This window comes from Mesocricetus auratus, unplaced genomic scaffold (genome assembly GCF_017639785.1).
Source record: "Mesocricetus auratus isolate SY011 unplaced genomic scaffold, BCM_Maur_2.0 Super-Scaffold_100004, whole genome shotgun sequence".
Classification (NCBI taxonomy): Eukaryota; Metazoa; Chordata; class Mammalia; order Rodentia; family Cricetidae; genus Mesocricetus; species Mesocricetus auratus.
Genome location: NW_024429189.1, coordinates 113,292,595 through 113,316,866, shown reverse-complemented (window position 1 = coordinate 113,316,866; position 24,272 = coordinate 113,292,595). Strand labels below are relative to the sequence as shown.

At 47.0% G+C, this 24,272-nt stretch overlaps 1 protein-coding gene across 1 annotated transcript; it reads left to right on the top strand.

Annotated features, from left to right (window-relative positions):
* The first annotated feature begins 1,101 nt into the window (after positions 1 to 1,101).
* Positions 1,102 to 2,950, top strand: Nkx2-2 (NK2 homeobox 2). Its single transcript, NM_001310552.1, is given in 2 exon segments — positions 1,102 to 1,385; positions 2,343 to 2,950. Coding segments are annotated over 2 exon segments (822 nt in total). The 5' UTR covers positions 1,102 to 1,126; the 3' UTR covers positions 2,906 to 2,950.
* Positions 2,951 to 24,272: the final 21,322 nt, after the last annotated feature.

The window sequence follows — 24,272 nt, the reverse complement described above, 5'->3', positions numbered from 1 at the left end:
GTCATTTCTAGTACTCATCCTTAAGCTTCAACCAAAATATTGACCTAGGAGGCTTACAGAAGTTGGGCTCTTGCCATTTGAACCGGATCTTGTTTAGGGAACCACCAGCGATGGGAAGGAGAGATTTCAGCGGCTCCGTCTTCACCCCTCCCCCTTTTCCAAAGGCTCCTCAAATCGCCAATTTTCTGGCTAGCTATGGTGGGGGGTGCGCGCGGGTTGTGGGGAGGTAGGAACCGGTGAATGTTACAGAGGATTCTTTTTTTCCCCTCCTCCTCTCTTGTTTGTTTTCTTTCTCACCCCAGCGGCTCCCCCCGCACCCCCCCCCCGCCTTAAGATGCAATTTGTTAAAACGGCCTTTCAAGTGTGTGGACTCGCGAGCGACGCGGTGGCCCTTTGTATGTAAATACTGAGGGAGGAAAAAAGCTCTCCCCATCTTTGCAATTAATTGACACGTTACACCTCTCATCTTGCTCTAGAGGGCCGTTGGCTGGGAGCGCAGAGCTCCCCAAAACCCACAATTTCACATCTGCAAATACTGTCTTCATCCACTTGACTCCCAAGACCCGCCCACACGTGGCCAACCTTTGCGTTTTTAATGTCTCTTCCCCCTTTTTTTCACCCCTCTCTCACTCCCTCGATCCCCCTCCCTCCCTTCCTCCCTCCCTTTTCTCCCCCTCCCCCCTCCCCAGGTTCGTGAGTGGAGCCCAGCCTTATATGGACTGATCGCTCGGGCAATGGCCCATTTTTTCCTCGCCACCAGCCGCCACCGCGCGCGGAGCGGCCGCCGGAGCCCGAGCTGACGGCACCTTGGCACCCCTCCTGGAGTTACAAACTGAGGCCGCGCAGCGCTGGGCGCGCAGGCCTCCAGTCACTGCGTACATTTCCGCGTGCTTTCTGAGAAGAGAGAGGCGCCGGGTGGGCTTTATTATTTTTTTCCTATTCCCTTTTCCCACAGTGTCTTCCTCTCATTTTAAATAATAATTATCCCAATAATTAAAACCCATCCCCCATCCCTCCCCCCCATTCCTTCCCTTAACCCCCTCCCCCGCCCGCCCGGGCTGGGGAGCGCCACGAACTGACCAAGTGAAGATACAACTTTGCGGCATAAATTGCGGGGTCCGGAACCATGTCGCTGACCAACACAAAGACGGGGTTTTCAGTCAAGGACATCTTGGACCTTCCGGACACCAACGATGAGGAAGGCTCTGTGGCCGAAGGGCCGGAGGAGGAAAGCGAAGGGCCAGAGCCCGCCAAGAGGGCCGGGCCGCTGGGGCAGGGCGCCCTGGACGCTGTGCATAGCCTGCCCCTTAAGAGCCCTTTCTACGACAGCAGCGACAACCCCTACACTCGCTGGCTAGCCAGCACCGAGGGCCTCCAGTACTCCCGTAAGTAGCGAAACTTGTCCGCAAGGACTATGCATGACTCCATTGCTGAGGCAGTAGCCCGGGTGGACGCTGGGAGTTAAGGGGAAGAAGCCAATTAAGGTCCAAGTCCCCACCCGGGATCCCTAGATTTTGAAACATTTGCTTACAATGCCCTTTTACCTCCTCACTAGCCATCCTTCCCCGTCCCTGCAAAATACTTGATGTCATATTTTTTCCACGTGAGAAATTAAAGCAGAGGACAGAGATGTTTCCTAAGGGCTGGTTAGAGATGTCAACCGGGCTGATGTCCCATGGACTCACTCAGAGGGCTGAGAGGATTTGGCTCTGCTCCCTAGAGCTAGTCAGCGGTCAGGGTCCGGCTAGCGGTTGAGGATGGAGAAGGTTTAAGTAGCTCATCCCGCCCCTGCATGGTTGTAACGGAACTGTGGTGCAAGCGGCAACGAGTGTGTGTGTGTGTGTGTGTGTGTGTGTGTGTGTGTGTGTGTGTGTGTGTGTGTGTGTGTGTGTGTGTGTGCAGAAAGCCGGAAAGCAAAAGCGAAAGCCCCCCAAACCTGCTTTACCGCGCCAAGCCCATCAATGCTGGGATTGTGAGGTTTTCCTTTTAAAAATCCGCCCACGTCTCTCCAGAGAGGAAACGGTTTAAGGGGGCCGGAGCCCTTAACCCTCGATGATCGTCCACACTCTCCCCCGCACTAAATTCTCCTCATAGTGTGTGAACCCCTAGAAACTTGAACCTCAGAGCCCCCACTGCGCAGACTCTTCTCTGAACCCTAACGGACCCCGACGGTTTCCTCGGGTTTCCTCAGGCGCGGAACCGGGCGGGCATTTCCGCAAAGGCAGTGGGTCTGGGCTGCCCAGGGCCACAGGCCCACAGAAGATCCCTGGGGCTCCGGGTGGCCCAGGTGGCACTCGGCCTCCAGGCGCCTGATGCGCTTCTCTCCTCCCTACCCCACCCAGTGCACGGGCTGGCGGCCAGCGCTCCCCCACAAGACTCCAGCTCCAAGTCCCCAGAGCCCTCGGCTGACGAGTCACCGGACAATGACAAGGAGACCCCGGGCGGCGGGGGGGACGCAGGCAAGAAGCGAAAGCGCCGAGTGCTCTTCTCCAAAGCGCAGACCTACGAGCTGGAGCGGCGCTTCCGGCAGCAGAGGTACCTGTCGGCTCCGGAGCGCGAGCACCTGGCCAGCCTCATCCGCCTCACTCCTACGCAGGTCAAGATCTGGTTCCAGAACCATCGCTACAAGATGAAGCGTGCCCGGGCCGAGAAAGGTATGGAGGTGACACCCCTGCCCTCGCCGCGCCGTGTGGCCGTGCCGGTGTTGGTCAGGGACGGCAAACCGTGCCACGCGCTCAAAGCCCAGGACCTGGCAGCCGCCACTTTCCAGGCAGGCATCCCCTTTTCCGCCTACAGCGCGCAGTCGCTCCAGCACATGCAGTACAACGCCCAGTACAGCTCGGCCAGCACCCCCCAGTACCCGACAGCACACCCCCTGGTCCAGGCCCAGCAGTGGACTTGGTGAACGCCACCTCTCCAAGACTCGAGGCCGTAGGCCCTGGCCCCACCCCAGCAACGGCGGTGGCGAGAAGGACTCGATCCTTACCACAGTTATTATTATTATTATTATAATTATTATTATAGAGTCGAGCCGAGGCTCGGCTCAGTTGGGGAGGCACCGGGAGATTGCCTGTGTCTTCTCAGAGTGGCAGATTCCATCCATGACTTCTGCCGCATCCCTCTCTCCTTTGAATCTTTGGAGAAGGTAGAACTCTAAGTCGTGTTTACAGAATGTTTGCGCAGCTTCGCTTCTTTGCCTCTCCCTGAGGGGACCAAACTACCCCAACGTTAACGTCGTCACTTGAAAAGAGAAAGGACCAGCCCCCATCCCCGCACTGCTTTCGTGAATTTTGTAAAATATGTTTGTGTGAGTAGCGATATTGTCAGCCCTCTTAAGCAAGTGGAGAACACTTTAAAAAAATAGAGGATTTCTTTTTTTATATAAGAAAATGCTAAATATTTATGGCCATGTTCACGTTCTGACAACTGGTGGCAGATTTCGCTCTTCGTTGTAAATATCGCTGGTGATCGTTGCCAAATGACCTTCTGGATAGGTCTGTCTCCCAATCAGGCCTAACTCTTTTTGTCGTTTGTTTCGGATGGGTTATGTTTGAGTTGCCTCCTTTTTTTTTTATTTCCTCCCTGTTTTTAATTTGTTCAGTGCAAACATTTTTCAACTATGAAAAAGGAAAACATGTGTAGGCGAGACACACCCCCCCGGCCCCATTTTCCTGATCCTGAGTCCCGGAGCTTGGAACTCAGAAGTTCCGCGTGGTTCCCCAAGAGCGCCGGGCGCTGAAAGCTTTCAATTTTTTTAAATAAGAATTTTAATAAAAATCCTGTGTTTAAAGAAAAAAGCAAGCCCAGTTATCAGGTTTGTTTGACTTTGTCTCCCTGCTGGTGTGTCGCGGGGGCATCAAGTCTGGAGCCTGGACAGGCTATATTCTGGACTGGTACTGACATTTCCTCTCCCAGCCCAGCGGCCGCGGGTACCCAGACCATGGAAGAGCACCGGGGATAGGCTTCTTCCGCACAGACCGGACAGTCAATGCAGAACCTGGGCAGCTTGGCTTTCAGTCTGGTAGCCGGTGTCCAAAGTCCTTGTTGGCTCTGGCTCTCAGGGACTCTGTGTGCTCTCTGAATCCCCAACAAGGGGAGGAAAAGTGACTTTTAGTAAAGCCAAACAAGGAGAGCACCCCCCCCCTTGCTCGCCCAAATCTATGAGTGGCTCCTTCAGCCTGAAAAGCTGTTGAAGCCACTACACTCGATGGCTTTCACTTTGTTGCGTTTGATTTACCCCTTGCTAAGGGGAGTGGGGGGGGCATCTGAGGCTGAGTCTGATGGCTTTCTCTTTACTTTGCACCTCTTTTCAATATTTGTGTAACAAATAGTTGAGGCCTAGCTGACTTCTTCAAGGCCTAGTCGCCAGGGTGAGGCGTGGGAGAGCGGAGACTGGGGCATTTGAGGCTTTGCCGGTCACTAGCTGGGTCTTGGGCATACAACCAGGTGTTGCTGGTTCTTCCTCCAAACTCTTCAGTTCAGGGAGCCAGGAAAGGGAACTACTGGCGATCCTAGGCAACCCAGACTTCTCTTTACTGATTCCCCACCTTTTCCATCCCTCTCCTCTGGACAGGGATCCTGTGGAGCTGGGTCTCACCATGCTAGTTCTTGGTTTCTTGGTCATGACTCTGGGTGAATGGTTCAAAAGTAGAGGTTGGACTCTCTCCATGCGCTCCGGTGGGAGGACAGGCAAGTGCACAGGGTCCCTGGAGGTTGCATCTTTCCTTCTTCCACTGAGCTAGCTGCTTGATGCTGGAGACACATGGCACACGGTCCTGGAGAGAGAGAGAGAGAGAGAGAGAGAGAGAGAGAGAGAGAGAGAGAGAGAGAGAGAGAGAGAGAGAGAGAGAGAGGTTCAGGGAGCCAGGCAGACACCTTTGTACTCTGTCTCACTCGTGGCTCATGAGTCAGACCCCCCCCCCATAGCTGCCATGCTCTAGGTCGGAAGTCAGTCTATTTGGATATAGTTTTTGTGCTCCTCCAGAGCTCCAGCCCTGAGGCTAGGGGCAAGGAGGAGGCAGGCAAAAGGAGCCATCCCAGTTGAATTTTTTTCTCTCTTCCCCTCCAATTGATGATCAGATTTAATTCAATATCCAAAGCAAACACGATTATCCTTGTGACCAAATCTGCACAACACACCCAGGGACATGATTACACTTTATTCCCCCTTGTGCACACACACCCGCATCCCTGAGGGCACCGGAGTCTTTCTAATACCCCACTACAGGTTCTTGCTCATCTCCGGTTCAACTCTGGGAAGGGGACAGTTTTCCTAAATGCTGAAAAGTCTCCCTTTGTTCTATGCAGAGGCTTGGAAACTGTGGGGTTTTGTTTTGCTGTTTGTAAAAGCCAGAGAATTCACTGTCCATCGTTTGCTGTGCAGTATGAAAGGCAGATGCTCAACCTGCCCCGAAACCAATTACTCATTATCCCAAGTGCAACTTTCCCTAAACCCTAGGCCTCTGGGGCTAGGCGTACTAGGCAGCCCTGGAGGGATGAGAGCTAAGTAAGTGTTCGAGGCTCAGGCTTTCTGCCTCAAGCAATCACAAGAGCCTTTCCGACCTTCAAGGGAGTATGAAGGCCCCAACTCTAGCAGGTTTCCACTGTCTGTCAGGTTAAGGCCGTAGACCCGTGCTCTCAGTGTGTGCACTCAAGAGTCCCCGGAGGTGGGCCTTGCGCCCACCCCTCTCTGTCGTCGCGTCCCCAAGGAGTCAATAAAAGAGCCTGTGGAGCCCTGTGTGGCCCTAACCCTAGCGCCCTGGGAGCGCACCCCTCGCGGGGTCCGCTTCGGCAGTCTATCTTCGCCCAATCTACAGAGGGCCGCACAAAACCGCACAATGGGAAAGCTGGGAGCTGGAGATGTTAGAGGCGTGCATATTAAAAAGGGACAGAGAAAGGATCGCAGAGGACAGAGAGGGGAAGAGACAGAACCCCCCCAGCCCCCCACCCGCACCATTCAGTGCGCTTATCGCGGGCAGTGAATCCCGGAGTCAGGCAGAAGTCTCCTTGGGGTTTTGTTGGGCCTGTCACTGGGTCCCTTTGTCATCCGCGGACTCCATGCTGGATTCCATATGGCCAGCTGGGCCGAGGGAGCGCGAGGAGGGACCCGCACAAAACCCAAATTGTGTCCGGCTTTCAAACCCTGTATTGTTGTCTGTGAAAGGAAGACGCATTAAAAATTCGTGCTATATCTATTGGGGAGGAGGGTGGAGGAGGGGAAAAAAGCCACCCTGTCTTTGATGGCTTCAGAGGGCCCTTGCCCCGCCTAGGCCCCATGACACAGAGTCAGTCTCTCTCTCTCTCTCTCTCTCTCTCTCTCTCTCTCTCTCTCTCTCTCTCTCTCTCTCTCTCTCAACACACACTCCCTCATGGTTCGGGCACCTGGTGTGCTCTGTATCTGAGATGACAGTTAGGCTTCCTCTGGCACGGTACTCCACGCTGAAGCCATTGAACAGGCCTGGGGTGCTCAGGGCCTAGTTATTCTCTGACTTTCCTGGGGCTTTTGGGCTTCAAGGTCCATGCAAACCCAGTCCCCTGTGTTCATGCACTCACGACCTGGTAGTGAGAGGGGCCTCCCACATAGTTCTGGGAAGCTCCAAGAGGCCTAGTGTGTGTGTGTGTGGGGGGGGTGCTGCTCAGCCCAGCTGAACTGCAACCACAGCCAGTTCCAAGGTGCCTTACCTCGGTCAGAATCGCTTGATGACCAGCTCAGGAACATCTCCTTACTTGGACTGGTATCTTAGTGCCGGGGAGAAACTTACTCCGTACTTCTCCGTGTCTCCTGCACAGAGCAGTGCTTAGAAGCAACATACCCGGGGTGGCCTTTCCTAAGCAGTCTGAGTTGTTTCTACCCCCCAAACATCACCCAAATAAGCCGCATATTTTCTAATAAGAAAGAGCTCAGACTGGGCTGTGGAAATAAAATAGAAGGCAGTCGTTCTTCTCTGGGGGAAGCCGGACCTTAATGAGCACCAGTAAACTGATAAAAATGTCATTACCTCAAGTTCTGTTTCCCTCTCCTCTTCTGTGCTTAGAAACCCCCTCTCAGTAAATAGCTTCACAGAGTGGCACCTGCTTTTTAGCACTCCCTGCTCCCGCCAGGGAAATAACTTATTTTCCTTACCTATTGACTGTTGGGCTTAGTTGAGACCTGGTGTGGATTTCTCTAGCCTTCTCAAGAGCCTGGTCATTGAAAAGCTAATCCAATATTTGCGGAGCATAAGGACATTTCTCAAATGTATTTATTAAGGCCCATCGTTTAGTAATCACTTGGACAGAAGACAAGGGCCAGGAAAAGAGCATTGAGGTGCCCTAGACCCCGCCAGGGAGGGGTAGTTTCTCTCCACCTCGAACTTAGAAGCTGGGTGCAAACTTGCAGGACACTGGCGCTCCCCTCCCAGTGCTTAAGTGGCAGTGGATTACATATTGTGTTGGGTGGTATTTCAGGAAATATGTACTTGTGGCTTCCCGAGAGGCCAGGCTCAGTGACACTCTAAACCTCGTCGATATATCATCTTTTATCCAGGATCTGCAAATAAACCCTGATCCCCTCGGAGCATTATAGCTGCTGCTATCTCTCAAAGAAGCGATCTGAGTTTTATTGCTTTCACCAACGCCCCAACACACACACACACACACACACACACACACACACACGCACACACACAGGATTTTAAAAGCCTCTATTTTTCCCTGCCAGGGCATCGTTATTAAAAGCGACGAATAGGTCTCAGCGCCGCCATCAGAGCAAGTACGGTAAAGCGGTCTTGCAAGTGAATTTTTCCTCTGCTCAGCGAACCACGTGGGGTGGGAAAGCTAGGATTTTGTGCGCTGCCACTAGGAGGCGCCAGAGCGCTTTTTTCCTGAGAGGAGCTAAGGGACCCACGGAAGAACCTCTGTCCCTGGAACGTAGCCGGACGCAGTTCCACTCCCGGAGACCCCCAGATGCCCTTGACCAAAGCGCAGTCTCAGGTCCAAGCCCGGTAAGAGGGAAGACGAGGACTCAGGTTCGTAATTACAGTTAGAGTCTGACCATGGGAGTAGCTGCTCTATCTTTACTTGTCTGGGTGGCCTGGCAAGTTAGCATCCTCAGGAGACATCTCCATTTGCGCATCCATCTTTTTCTGGTTGTAGTCCTCCCTTTCCCCCATTTCTGCACTCTTTGTAGTCCCCACCCCACACACCTCAGCAAACTGGTCCTGTGGGCCAGGAATGTACTGAGCGCTTGGGAATTCCCACTTGTGGCACCCAAGCGCTGCCCTACAATCCTGAGCTGTCCCGTACCACTGCAAATGACTGCGGAGCAGGTAGCTCTTGTAAGAGTGTTAATGGATAGTGTCCAAGTTTTTGGAGAGTCCAGATAGATTCTGACTTCAGTCCAATCCTTTCCTCCTTTAGCTGGAGTTATTAGAAAGAAGAGACCGTCATCTTTTGGCCACCACGTAATTTGGCCTCCAGGTGCTTCTGTTCACCCCTCAAATCCAATTAGACTGTGGTGCATCTTACAGCAGTCCAGAAAGCCAAGGCGAGTCTCGCTCAACAGCCAGAAAATTTGCCTTCACACGGCAAGCCGCGCAGTAGCGTGGTTTTACCACTAGGGGGGATGCCGCGCAAACGCTTTGGGGTCTTGTAGCTTGAGGCAGGAACAAGCCATCCCTAAAAGTACCCCCAAGTCTGTGCCAAGGCCTAAACTACAACGCCAGAGGATGTGGCGAGGGGTGGAGAATCCGGAAAGAAAAAAAAAAAAAAACATGTAAGAGTGAGATGCCTTCCACCTCCACCCACACCCGGTACCTTTCCAAGGAGATGGAGGTAGAGCGGTAGACTGGGAGCCAAGAAGATTATATTCGTCGGCATCTCCAAAATAATAGACCCCTACTCAAAAAAAAAAAAAAAGACCAGTATGCAATCCCTTTTGTAGTTCCAGAAGCTGATCTCTTTGCTTTCTCAAACCAGCATTTCAAAACCGACGGCGTGGATGCCGGGACCGAGGCTGCGGTGCCCATGGTGTCCGCAGGGTGGCGAGATTGGATAAGAAAAGACTTTCAGGTCGCGCGTTGACATTGGCCTGGTAGCATAGTTGGTCGTCTTCGGATTTGAGCGATGTCTGGGTTGGGTCCCTTTGCAGAAGGACTGCAACACGAAAGGAAGAACTACAATTCTTTGTCTTTGTACTTGATCCCTGGAGTGTGATGAAGAGGTTAATGGCATTCAGCCTTTCTCTTTCATTCTGCCTCCTTGTTAATGCCAAACATCTCTGTTAATGCCACCACCACAATCAGGGTATATAATACTTCCAGCCTTCCAAAATGTCCCCTGTGCCAGGAAAATACGATCTATTCTAATAAAAAGAAAAAACTGGCACTTGTCAGTAATCAGCTGGAAGCCATAGCAGGGACCTCTTTCTTTCGCAACTTCTTTCTTATGAATGAAGAGCCTTTCTTCATAACGTGGTAAGAGCGAGTGGCAGGTTACTAAGGTCACCGTCATCTACTACCTGCAAGAGCACCTCGCAGGCGTCGCTCCACACCACCTTGTCTGATGGTGGCACTCGATTCATTCCACATGGCACTGGGTTTCCAAGAGGTTATACTCCCAACACACATGAACCTGAGGGACAACAGAGGGTCCCTGGGAGCAGAGGACACAGCGGGAGGCATTCCATCCTCTTTCAGGTGAAGACTGGGCAGGCCTGGGAAGCAAGCTCTCACCTGCTCTGCAGAACTAGCTGGGAAGTGGCTGCTAGGTCCTCGTTATAGCCACACAGGACCCAGTCCAGAAGTTCAGGACTGCCCCAGCCTCCAGATACCATCTAAGAACACGTTCTCAAGCCCTGTTACTAGGGGCCAGGGGGCCATTTTGGATCAGCAAGTGTCCTGTGGAATTTGAGGAGGCTGGACTTCAGTCCCCAAAGCACAAACACAAAAATTAGTTCAATTTAATAAAAGTTAAATGAAGCAGGGGCTGAGGGCTCTACCAGAGAGCCATCTGAGTTGTCTTTGTTCTGTGATCTTCCATGTCTTTGCTGCTGATGTCTTTGCTTCCATGTCTTTGCAACCTCCTAACCCCCACCCCCAGAATGACAAAGTATGATAAATACAATTATTTCAGTGCCAGCTGGGTCTCCTCTCTTTAATTACAGCTTATCTTTCACTGGGTGTGAGGTAAAGGAGAAAAGCTAATTTTGCTGACTACATCAGAGAACTGGCCCCATGTGTATATACTGAAAACTGGAATCTCTACAGAACGGACATCAAATAGGGGCGTTAGGTTTATATGGGAAGTTTTGTGTTATAGTTAGAGGCACACCAGACACCCGACAGTCTCACTGGTGTGCTCAGCCAGAGAACGAAAGCATCGGCTCCTCCAGGCACAGGAAGTGCCTCCCACGGGGGCAGCAACACTGTGTCCATCACACAGGAAGTGCCTCGAGTGGGGGCAGCAACACTGTGTCCATCACTTCTCATAGGAGTACACCGGGGTGGAGGGAGGCTTCCTGCTGCTGGCACCTAAAAGTCTGTGCCTAATGGAGGCTATCTCTAGGACTAGAACAGTGCCAGGAAGTTCATAGGTTCTATCCAATTGCAGGTACAGGTGCCTGATCAAAAGCCCAGCATCCCTGCCCCAGGTAGATGACAGTGAGGCATGTTCCACAGAGGTCCCTGGTGGCATGGATCCCAGTGGCCCTCAGAGGCAGGCTACTTATGAGACTACTCAGATAGCCTTATACTCTTCCCTTGCCTGCCACACCTCATTGCCTCCTCTGCCCTCATGGTGTGCTTGATGCTGGCCTCTCAGGGGCCATTAGCTGGCTGTAACCCACTGTCACATCTTACCACATGCTCCTTCAGAGTGGGCATCCACCACATTTCTTAGATGGTTGGGTGTAGCAAGGAAACAATGGCCCCAGGCAAATGTCATGAGGGAAATGGAAACAAGCTGCTGGCTGGTCACTCTGGTGTCCTGTACTCAAGCAGACACGCTTATATGGATGTAAGAGTGGGGTTCTGTTCCCTCAAGACCAGTGACCTGTCTATTCATCACTAGCCAGCTCCCACCTTCTCCAGCTCAGCTCCTCTCACTTCATCCCACGAGAAAGGGTGTGAGTAGGTCAGCGAGGACCTGCAGGCACTGGTCAGCTCTCGGTCCAGGTCAAGTGGTGTGCAGGTGACCTCTCTGAAGTCTGACCTGTGTGGCCACTTTTGACAGTCACCAAAGAGCCAAACTCACTGCTCAGAAGAAGCTACAGAGGCAGAATGAAGAGAAATGAGTAGGTTGAAGAATGAACCCGTGGGGTCTTAGAATGTGAGTGGTTATAAACACAGAGAGAGTGTTTTGTATTTTTAAGGATTTATTTTATCTTATGTGTGTTAGTGTTTTGCCTGTATGTATGTTTGTGCATCGTGAAAATGACTGGTGCCCACAGAGCTCAGAAGAGTTCTTCAAATAACCCTGGAACTGGAGTTGAGGATGGTTGTGATTCATGTGTGTGCTGGGAACTGAATCTGGGTCCTCCGCAAGAGCAACTAGTGCTCTTAACCACTGAGCCGCATCTCCAGCCCCTGGGAAGAGTATCCTTAATGAGGTAAGTTGATGGAGACTGGTCACCTGGTGGACATTAGGTTACATGGACGGGAGGCAGCCCAGGGAAGACAAGGAAGGAGACACTATCTGCAAGCTTGGGAAAGGTCTTAGGAGAAGCCGGCCCTCCTGCAGCCTGGGCGGAGTGAGAAATCATACTTTTCGTAAAAGCACCCTGTCTGCATGTTGCCAGCCCTCACCGGCTGTTCGTGAAACACCTGTAGAGTCACCCTGAACCTGTCTCTACCTTAGACATTTTACTGTTGTTTTTGTTTTTAGAATAATTTTGTATATCTTACTCTTTGACATTATAACCTATATAGTATGATAGCATGTTTTGGTCATACACACACACACACACACACACACACACACACACATATATATATATATATTCATTTACCTCTCATCCCTCCCTTCATTGCCTCTGGAACCCTCCTCAACAATCTCCCTTCTACTTAAAAAAAATAGCCAGTAGCCCACCAAGTTTAATCAGGGTGTGTGCATGTGAGTGGCTGTGTAATTATTTACTGAGTCATGGACAACTTACTACCTTACTTAGACATTTTCTTCTCTTTACCTATGTTTTGTTTGTTGAAAAGAGAAAGATGGTAGCCTGATGGGGAAAACATGGACTGAGACAAGGAGAGCAAGGTTGGTTGTCTCTATCCTCTGGCTGCCTTCTACGTATCCCTCACTTCCTCCATATCTGCCGGCCTACTCATCCTCTGGTCTCCTCCCTATCTCATTTCTGCTACGCCACCTGTTCTCTCACCTCCCCCATATTATCATTTGTCCTCCTCTATGTCTTCTCTCCTCATGTCCGATGGCCTCCTCCATATTCTCTCACTGTTGCAGGGCTATCCCGATGCTGCTGAACATCCAGAAGAAACAAGTTAGCAGCTCTTTTCTCCGGAGCCCCCAAAGCACCGGGGAAACCTACAGATCTGAGAACGCATCCAAGCAGTTGTGCGCAACATATAATTCAAAAACATCACAGTGAGGGGATCCACTGAGGGGATCTTTTGGCCAGCAACCTTGGGAAGCTTACCAAGATGGAGGTGGCCCACACCAGTTGCCCAGGTGTGGTCAGCACTGAGGTCAGTTACCTGCAGAGAACCAGTTTTGGGGTCTCTGCTAAGTGCAGTGAACTCTCTGTCCCCACTGTGAAGTATGCTTCTGAGCAGTGTGGCACTAGCCAGGCTATTCTGGTGACCTTGTTCTTCCTGCCTATGAGATTATAGAAAAATGTCTAAGTCCAGGTCCAGCTTGAAGTTCATGACCTCTCACTGGCTTCCATATATTGTAGGAGCCCCAACACGTTCCCTTTCCCCAGCAGATGCATCAGTGGACTTCAGGGTGCACACAGCAGCTTGTCAAACATTCCTGGATCTAGAATCACAATCCACTTGGTAGCTTGATCCTGAATCTTGGGAACAGGTGCCTTAGACTGTCACATCCTCACCTCGCCTGTTCTCTCCCCTGACTTGAAACAGCCATTTCCCAAGATCTAGTCCATGATGTCATGTTTTTCCTTCTCAGATGGGGCAAGCAGGGTGTTTCTCTAGGTTACTTGTGGACTCTAGAGATACCAAACTAGCATCACCTTGAGTCTTTCAGGAGTTCACAGCCACCCTGCCCAATGCCCATCTAAGCCCAAACATTCCCATAGAACCACTGTGCTCTGGGAGTTTAGTCCCTAACACCAAATGCCCTTTGGGATTTCATGAAGAGGCTCCATGATTCAGAGAGTTTTAGTTGGAGAAGGCATGAAATGAAAAAAGAGGCTTCTGTGAATCCCTAAGTCTGTCATCAGGTATCTGGTGTACTCCCAAACTCACAGTTCTTGGGACAGGAAAGAATGGAACTCTGCTCATGGAAGTAGGTCAAATTGTAATAGGAAATGTCTGGAAGGACAAGCTTATCCCTGCCGGCTGGAGGGCCAGAGCAGTGACATTACCCACATCTGGGTCACTCCTCCTCCAGCCAGTTTACACATATGTTTGTATGGTCTCTTGCCTCTCGAATTACAGATTATCAACATGGGGCATAAATGAATCACTTGTGCTAATTTCAGCTTCACACCTCTAAACTCTGCATTTATATGGATCCTGCAGGGTACTGGTGCTCCTGTGGTGTAGAACCAGACATTGGGACAAGGCTTAGATGCAACTCCAGGTATTCCATCAGGACACCTTTCTGTCAAGATGTCAGTAGGAAGCTTGCTCTGGTGCCTGGCTACCACCCCGACCTTTAAAATGGTCCTCAGCCATTTGGGAAGAAAGTCAGGAGCCTTATGAGTAAAAGGAATCTGAAAACTGTTGCCTGGTAAGCCTAGAAGCTGTAGCAGCCTCTTGTAATGACTCTCTTTGATTGTTTCAGATGAGAGAACTGAGACTTTGAGAGGGAAACCATCTATCTACCCCTGGAAAAGAAGGGAGAGTGACGGCTTCCCTGCCATCATCTCAATCTAGTTCTCACAGTGATATCAGCCAGAGTACACTGCACATGTTACCCTGACCACTCTTAACACAAGAACAGATCACTGTCATGAACACTTAGAAGAAGGCAAGAAGCAAAAGAAAGATGGCCAGCGTCCATGTGTAACTTTGGATGAGTTAGTTTCTTACACTCTGGTCCAGTCCTCCACTGGTTCACACACAAATGAAGGATGTGGGGGCATGTACCTGCTATCCCAGCACACAGGAGGCCCAGGAGGCTAAGGCAGGAGGATTGTGAGTTCAAGGCTAACCTGGGTAGTGAGGTCCTGACTCAACAAACAGAAAGAGATAAACCTACCTACCCTTTGTGGCCAGAAGTTGGGTGAGATGAAGGTGTGAGTGGACCTAACATTCAGACATGTTAGGACAGAAGGCAAAAGAGAAATCCAGAGAAACAGGCCCAGACCATATCTTGGTGGAGCACTGCGTCTCCCTGGGTGGAGCACTGCATCTCTCTGGGAGGAAAGCTCTTCTTCTGTACTTTTCAATATGGCACCAGCAGCCACAGACAGTGATCAGATGCTGGAAATGTGGCTCTGATAAACAAAGAACTGACTTTTAAATTTCATTTCTTTGCTGTTAATTTAAAGAACTGCACATGAACAGGGGCTCAGGGATCAAATCATGAAATTCTAGATCATTCTGAGCATTTGTCCATAGCTGTAAGGGAAAAACATGCATCGCTCCATATGACTACCCTATACAATGTTAATTCACACTGTGTCAGCCACCACCACCACCACCACCAGATAGCTCCTCAGCATCTCTCTGAGCCCTTATCTCACTCTGAAGTGAGTAGCCACAGAGAAGAGTTAGGAACTGGGTAGAGGAGTAGGGATGTGTTTACCCTTTCACACACTCAGTGACCTCATTCACAAATGTCTCACATCAGACACCATCCCACAAATTATTACATCATTAGTTTTATGGAGTTTGGGGGGAGGGAAGGGTTTCTCTGTGTAGTTCTGGAACTCGCTCTGTAGACCAGGCTGGCCTCAAACTTGGAGATCTACCTTCCTCAGCCTCCGGAGTGCACCACTACCACCTGGCTTAATATCCTTAGTTTTGGTGCCTGTCTTCTTACATTACCTGGTTGGAAATAGGGATGGGGAAGAGAAGTACTCAAAAATGTTGATTACCAGCTGACCATGGCACCTCCCTCCTGCAATCCTAGCAACTAGGAGTTTGGGACAGAAGGATTGCTGTGAGTAGGCTGCAGAGTGAGAGCAAGAACAAAAGTCCAAGCAAGAAAGACAGAGAGTGCTGATTATCACACAGTGGACATCTCCCAGAGTTCTTAGCCTTTTGAGTGCAAAAGACCCCTTTGATGGGCTGAAGAATCTCTAGAACTCTGCTAAGATAAAAAATATGCACTTAAGTTATAAAGGAAATTAGTCTGAAATGTAATTCTCCCCATTAGTGATGGAGGACTGGAAGTTCAGAGTTTCTTGATCTACAAGAGTGACAGACAGAATCTCAGAGCTTAGACTCTCCTGCCCCACCCCCAACAACTGCCCTCTTTGCTATTTCAGGAGGAATCTAGAAAAGAGGCTCCACCTGGATATGTACTGGTCCTCCCTAGAAGACACTCTTCTCCAAGGCAGGGATGCCTTCTACATTCGAGAAACTATAATATCAGAAGTACCTGTGGGCTGTTGCATGATGAAACAGTAGAACAGACAGACAGTGTTTGCCTAATGTAGAACTTTAGTTTAATGGACATACAGGCCAGGGTGAAGGGCAAGAGACAGATGGCTGCATTCACTCTTAGATTAACCCTTCCCTACTCCTTGTTCATTCCTTTCTGTGGTCAGGATGACATTTCATAAAATCAGACATGATATCAGCAACAGAAAAAATAATTTAACAAGGCAAATTGAAACACCACTCTTGATATAAACATGCTTTTAAAGTTTCCCACCCTGGTCTCATGCAATTAGACAAAACAATTATGAACGCCATCGTCAAGCGCCCTTCCTAGTCCCGCTGATACAATGAAAATCTCTAATGGAGACTTGGTCCCTCAGGCTGGAGAGGACCTCCTCCCTGTGCAGGAGGATTTTGAAACAATTACCACAGCTGGGTTAATTAATCCAATGAGAAGACAGGACAAAAATCCGTCTTGCAGGAGGAGCCCAGCAAGTTCAAATGCAGAGGGTGCAAAATTCAGAGGGTGATTTGCATCCCTCTGTAGCTTCACTTTTAATGGTGGCAAAGTTGGAGGCTTCTGCTCTGACTGAGTTCACCTATGGGGATGAAAGTTAGTGAAGATAGTGCTGCCGAGCGGTTTCCTAATGATCAGAGAGGAGGCTGAAGTGATGTTTCCATGGGAAAGAGCATGTGCTGTGCAAATGTGAGGACCTGAGTTCTAAGCCCCAGCATCAACCTAAAAAGTTGAGCAAGAGCTACCCGTAGTTCCAACACTGGGGTTGGGTGTAACGCAAAAAATAAAAGATCCAGAGACAAATATTGTGGTTCACCCTGAAGATCAGGGAAGCAAAGCAGCCATCCACTAGCTCTCACCTCCAGCTCAGGCTGAAAAGGATGATCCACACATGAGCTCTTCACCAAGCCTCAAACTGCCACCTTTCCTCAGTGTGGCTAGAGAATCCTGAGACTTTAATGTCTTCCTATCCTGTGATACTGAGCCTTTCTGTCTTCAGTGTGGCTGGAAAACGAATGCCCACTACTCAATGCTGAAGACTATGATTCTATCTTTTGTATCCCTCTAATGCAAGGATTAAAGACGTGGGATCTGTTACTCCTTTAGACAGATTCAATCTCATATATCGCTGGGTGGCCATGAACTCAGAGAGAGATCTACCTCTTAATCTTGAGTCTTAGAATTAAAGATTCGAACCACCACCTCCTAACTTCTGGCTGTTGGGCTTAAAAGTGTGTGCCTGACTGCTATGACTTGCAGCTGACTTTGCTTTCTGAATCTGCTGGCAAGCTTTAATAAATCATAAATAATATATCACCACAGTTGTGGTGGGTGGAGAACTCACTGACCAGCCAGCCTAGCATAAATATCAATCCTCAGGTTTGGTGAGAAATCCTGACTTAAAAGACTAAGACAGAGAACAATAAAGAAAGACAGCCAATGTCCTCCTCTGACCCTCACATGTCTAAAATGGGCATGTGCACATCCATGCTCACCCCCACTATAAAAGTATACAAACATATTCTTTCTCAGTCTCTGTCTCTCTCCCTCCCCCCTTCTCTCCCTCCCAATACAATAGCAATTTAAAAAATGATCACAAGAAATAAACTGGTGCTTACACACTCCATCTGATATACAGTTTCAAAAAAGAATAGGGGGTGTTCTTTCAACACTGATGATGTGTACATTTATTCTACAACATAACCTTCTTAAAATTGTTGTTTTGCAATTTTTTTGAGATAGGGTTTCAATATGTAGCCCTGGCTGGTCTCAAACTCACAGAGATCAGCCTGTCTCTGCCTCTCAAGTACTGGGATTAAAGCTTTGAGCTGCATGGCATTACATGCTACAATATAGTCTTTGTGAATTTCTCAAAGTTGCTCTTAACAGCACATTAATTTCCTTAAACATTTAACATCATATCAGTTTAGAAGGTTCTTTGGATTTGCAAGGTGTGAAAGTCAATCAAATAAAATTGTTATGCATATCTGAATGCACATGGAATGAAGCTGTCTATGGTTGTATTGTGTACCAAAAGTAGACTTTTTTATATCTTAAGAGACATTTTAGAGTCTGCCAAAAATTCAGCAGTCTGCTTCTAAGAGGTGGGATCAACACATTTCTCCTCATGAAAGTAACTTACTGCCATATAATTTTGTACACAACTCAAGTTAGAATAAGCATGAAAATGTGTGTGCTCTCCGATTGTGATGTTAACGTTGGTCAGCTTGACTGGATGTAGAATCACCATGAGCCAGGCATGGTGGGGCACACCTTTGGTTCCATCACTCGGGGGCAGATGCAGATGGATTTCTGTGAGTCGGGGCCAGCATGCTGCATATAGTGAGTTTGCAGACAAGGCTCTGTAGAGAAACCCTGTCTTAAAAAAAATGACGTACTGATTCCGATGTATCTATTAAACATGAAAACATTCTGCTAATAAAAAGACAGCCACAAAGGACCACGGATTGTCATAACATGGTTGTATAAAATGTCTGAAATACACAAATCTCTAGAGACAGAAAATTAGGTTGAAGTTGTGTAGTGCTGTATTGGAAGAATGTGTAGTGACTACTACTAAGTTCTGAATTCACTGCAAGGCATTAATATTTATAATTTAGGCTATTGTTATATTACACTGCTCATGGGTGTAGGAAAAGCAGAATCATACAATTTAAGTGGATTAAATTTAGTAATATATAAAATAGTAAATATATATTAAATATATTAAAATAGAAAAGGTTTAAATAAATGATCCCTAAAACCTAATAGGCTTTCAATTTTGGAATTTGTTGTTAAATACAACCAATTGTATTCACTGGACTACATTTTCTCGTCTATTTTGCTTATGGAACATTCTGCTTAATTCTCTTGAACCCAAATAAATGACCACTTCACCCCACCTCAAAAAGAATCACCATGGAATACACCCCTGTGATGGTGCTTCCAGAAAGGTTTAACAAAAGATGGAAGACACGCCCTGAATGTGAGCCACACAATCCCATGGTCTGGAGATTTGAACTGAAGACAAAGGAGGACAGCTGAGTACCAGATGGATGTAGTGTGGCCAGCCACCTCATACTCTTGCCATGCCTTCCCTGTCATAATGGACTGTATTCTCCCACTGCGAGCAAGGTGGTCATGATATACGGTCATAAAGTGTTCTTGAATTCAGCTTACAAGTATTTTGTGGAGAATTTTTGCATTTGTGTTCATCAGGGAAATTGATTCATAATTTTCCTTGCTGTTTTTGTTTCTAAGTTCAAGCTCTCCAATCTTATTCAATATAGTATTCAAAGCCTTAGCTAGAGAAATAGGACAAGAAAAATATAAAAGAGTTAAAAAAAGATGTAGGGAGAGTCTCACAGATCTGTAGCACTGACCACGCCCATTTGGGAGTGGTTACAGATATGTGGGAAAAACCAGGGATAAAAGAGGGGACAGAAGGGGACCCCGCTCTCTTGGATGCTGGTCGAGTTTCAGAGAGCAGAGCACTTCTCAGCTTCTCATGTACGTGACCTCTCTTTCTAATAAAGTATCTTTGAACCCCCCCCCACCATTCTCAATATCCTCAGTACGGTCCATTTACCAGCGACAAAAGGAAATGAAGTCAAACTATTCCTATTTGCAGACAATGCAATCAAATACTTAAAAGACCTTGCAGACTCCATTAGAAAACTGTTAGATCTGATACTTTCAATAAAGCTGCAAGATACAAATTCAACATAATAAAAATCATTGCTTTCACATATATTCCAGTAGAGAAAATTATCCATTCATAATAGCTTCCAAAAATACCCAGAACCCTAACCAAATAAGTGAAAGATTTCTATAATGCAAATGTTGAGACTTAGAAAACAGAAATTGAAGAAGACAGTAGAATATGGAAAGATCTCTCATGTTCCTGTCAGAACTGACAGTGTGAAAGTGGCTATACTACCAAAAGAATCTGCAGGTCAATTAATTCCCATGAATTTTCAGTCACATTCTTCACAGAACTAGGAAAAATTATTCTTATAAAAGCACAAAAGACCATGAATATCTATCCAAGGCAGTCCTAAGCAGGAGAACACTGACCTCAAATTACTGCAGAACCACAGTGATGGGGTGAATACAGCAATTACCAGTACAAAAACAGACATGTAAATCAACAGGGCATAATATAAGACCCATAAATAAGCCTACATAGCTATGGCCACCTAATTTTTGAGAAAGGTATCATCAAAAACATACACTGGACAGGGAAGGCAACTTTATTTAATAAATAGTGCTGACAAACCTGGATATCCAGCTGCGGAAGAATGAAGTCAGATCTATATTCCCATCCTGCATAAAACATATTCAAAGTGGATCAAATATCTTAATGTAAACATGAAAAGCCAAACTTCCAGGGGAAAGGGGAATACACTTCAAACAAGAGTACAGGCACAGACCTTCTGAATAGGACTTTAGTAGCAAAGGAAACAACCCCAAGAACAGACAAAGGGATTTGCATGGGATATCAAAGCTTTTGCAAAGCAAAGCAAACTACCAATAGAGTGAACAGACAGCCTCCAGGATGGGAGATAATCTTTGCCAGATAGACTTCAGACAGGGATTTAACATATAGAATATATAAAGAACTACCAAAATTAAACACACAAAAAGTCGAGGAGGAAAGAAGAAGAAACAAATGGCCAATGAATATTTTTAAGTGTTCAGCATCCTGCAGTGGGGACAATAAGATCACTCAGTGGGTAAAGTTGCTCACCATGCAAGCCTGGCACCTGAATTCAATCCCTAGAGTTCATTAAAAGTGAAAGGAGAAAAATGACTCCACAGAGTTGTCCTCTGAATTCTATGTGGATAGTGTGGCACATATATCCCTGAACTCACGCACACATCACACACATACACACAAATTCAAATTAATAATAATAAAAAATAAATAAATAAATAAAATTTATAAGTGTTTAACATCCCTATTCATTAGGCAAATGCAAATTAAAATTACTTTAAGATTCCATCTAATCAAATCAGAATGACTGTCATCAAGAAAGCCAATTAAAGGGGCTGGAGAGATGTCTCAGAGGGTAAGAGCACTGGCTGTTCTTCCAGAGGTTCTGAGTTCAATTCCCAGCAACCACATGGTGGTTCACAACCATCTATAATAAGATCTGGTGTCCTCTTCTAGTGTGCAGGCATACTTGCAGCAGAGCACAGTATACATAATAAATACATCTTTTAAAAATTATAAAACTGGAGAGGTGATTCAGTATGTAAAAGCTGACTGCTCTTCCAGAGGAACTGAGTTCAATTCCCAGAACCCACATGACAACTAACAACCATTTGTAACTCCAAGGGATCTGATGCCTTCTTCTGGCCTCTTTGGGTGCCATACACATAAGTGATGCACAGATATACATTCAGGCAAACTACACGTATGCATAAAATAAATTTTAAATTTAAAAAATGCTGGTGAGGATGTGGGGAAAGAGGAACTGCCGGTGGGGGTGTATTCAGTCACCATTACATACTGAATATGTAAGCATATTCAGAAATTAGGGTAGAGGTTTCTCAAACATTTAAAAATAAAACTAACATGACCCAGCAATACCAATCCTGGACACACACCTGAAGGACTCTATATCCTACCACAGAGATACTTACACATTCATTTTTATTGCTGCACTATTCACAATACCAAGGAAATGTAATTAGCCTAGCTATCTATTAACAGATGAATTGATAATGAAAATATGATACATATATACAATGGAATTTTATTAATCTTTTTTGGGGGGGGTTTCAAGACAGGGTTTCTCTTTGTAGCCATGGCTGTCTCAGAACTTACTCTGTAGACCAGGCTGGCCTTGAACTCAGAGGCCTGCCTGCCTCTCCCTCCCAAGTGCCACCACCTGGTTCAAGAACAGATGAGAGATCCTGTCTAAAACCAATGAAGGAGGAGAGAGAAAAAGTAGGATAAAGAAGAAATGATAATATAAATTATGGATTGATGTTACACACACACACACACTGAATTAACTCAGGCTCAGGAAGACAAATACCATGTTCTCTCATATATAGGATCTAGCTTCTAATTTTTACATATGTGAACTTACTGTGAGTGTAGATCATGAAACAAGATGGGGAAATCAGGTTTTAGGAAGAGTGTGAGGAGAGTGCTAATTTCACAAGAGAATACCAATACACTCTTTTTTTAAACCTTGCTTTTTATCGAATTATACATTTTCCCCCATTTTTCCTTCTCTCCTCCCCTCTTCCATTCCACCCTCTCTTATACCCCCCACCCTCCCAATTTACTCAGGAGATCTTGTATTTTTCCCATTCCTGGATCGATCTATGTATGTCTCTCCTAGGGTCCAAATAATACAATTAAAAAATGGGATATAGCTGGGTGGTGGTGGTGCACGCCTTTAAACCGAATACTTGGGAATACTCTTTGAGTTCGAGACCAGCCTGGTCTACAAGAGTTAGTTCCAAAACAGCCTCCAAAGTCACAGAGAAGCCCTGTCTCGAAAAACCAAAATAAAAAAATGGATATATATCTAAACAGAGAACTATTAACAGAGCAATCTCAAATGATCAAAAGACATTTAAGGAAATCCTCAATATCCTTAACCATTATAGAAATCAAATCAAAACAATTATAAGATAACACCTTACACCTGTCAGAATGGCCAAGATCAAAAACACTAATGAAAGGTTATGCTGGAGAGGATGTGGAGAAAGGGGAACACCCCTCTGTTGCTGGTGCAAATTTGTACAGCCACTTCAGAAATCAGTATGGTGGCTTCTCAGGAAACTGGGAACCAATCTACCACAAGACCCAGCCATACCACTTTTGGGCATATACACAAAGGCTGCATACTCATACCACAAAGACATTTATAAAATTATGATCAGTAACATTATTTGTAATAGCTAGAACCTGGAAACAACCTAGATGCCCCTCAACCAAAGAAAGGATAAAGAAAATATGTGTACATTAACACAATGATTAAAAAACAAGGACATATTGAAATTTGTAGGCAAATGGACAGAACTAGGAAAAAATCAGCCTCAGTGAGGTAACCAAGACCCAGAAAGACAAACATGGTATGTACTCACTAATAAGTGGATATTAGACAAAAAGCAAAGGATAACCAGCCTACACAGTCTACAACCCTAAGAATCTGGGCAACAAAAGTACCAGTACACTCTTAAAGCCAAATAGAAAGTCTGCATTGCCTGGTGGTGGGGCAGGTGTGTGGGGAACCTGCCCAAATCATGCAACCTCAGTGTCCTATGTCTTTTCTATTCAAAATACACATCCTGGTCTATACACTTTAGTTAACAGGAACAGTTAATGAGGACTGAAACTATAAAGCCAAAACGAAAATTAGTACATTTAGGGACTTCTCTGGATCCTGGAACTATGGGCCTTTAATGGGTTAGGTCTTTGTTTCTGTTTTGACAGGTGTTGATGGGTTCTAAGGCCAGTGCCTAAAACATGACATCAGTGGTGCTAAGTCTGGGGTCCTGTTACAACATGTGACATAAAAGTGGAAAGACAGATGCTGAAGTAGAAGAATACAGTGGGAACTGGGAAGGAAGATCAAGCAAAACAAATAATGAAAGCACCATAAAGAAACCTATTGCTTCTCATGCTAACAAAAAATAAAACAAAAGCAAAAAACTGTAAGCCAGAATAAACTCTTTCTTTTCTAATATTTTTGATTTAAATTAGAAACAAGCTTGCTTCACATGCCAATCACAGCTCATTCTCCTTCCCCTCCTCTGCTGTTCCCCACCCCCACCCCAGTCCCCACTCCATTTCCCAGGGAGGGTAAGGCTCTCCATGGGGGATCTCCAGAGTCTGTCATTTCGTTCAGGGCAAGGCCTAGGCCATCCCCCAAGTGTCCAGGCTGAGAAAGCATCTCTCATTGTGGGATGGGTGTGCAAAGTCCATTTATTTATGTGCCAGAGATAAATACTGATCTACTACCAAAAGTCCCTGAGGTTGCCTAGGCCTCTTCATTGACACCCACATTCAGGGGGTCTGGATCAGTCCCATGCTGGCCTCTCAGCCATCAGTCTGGGGTCCAAGAACTCCCTCTTATTCAGGTCAGGTGTTTCTCTGGGTTTCATCACTCTGGTCTTGACCCCTTTGCTCATCACTCCTCCCTCTCTGCCACTGGGTTCCAGGAGTTCAGTTCAGTGTTTAGCTGTGGGTGTTGGCCTCTGCTTCCATCAGTCACTGGATAGAGGTTCTAGGATGGCATATAAGGTAGCATCAAAATCATTGTCAGAGAGGGGCATTTAAAGTAGTCTCTTCACTATTGCTTAGTTTGCCAGTTGGTGTCATCCTTGTAGATCTCTAGAAATCTCACTAGTGCCAGATCTCTCCTCAAAACTAAAATGACTCCCTCTATTAGAATATCTCTCATCCTGATCTCCTCTATTCTTCCCCCGACTCAAACTTCTTACTTCCCCATGTCCTCCTCTCCCCTCCTCTCCAACCCCTCTTCGTTGTCCTGTCTCCCTCT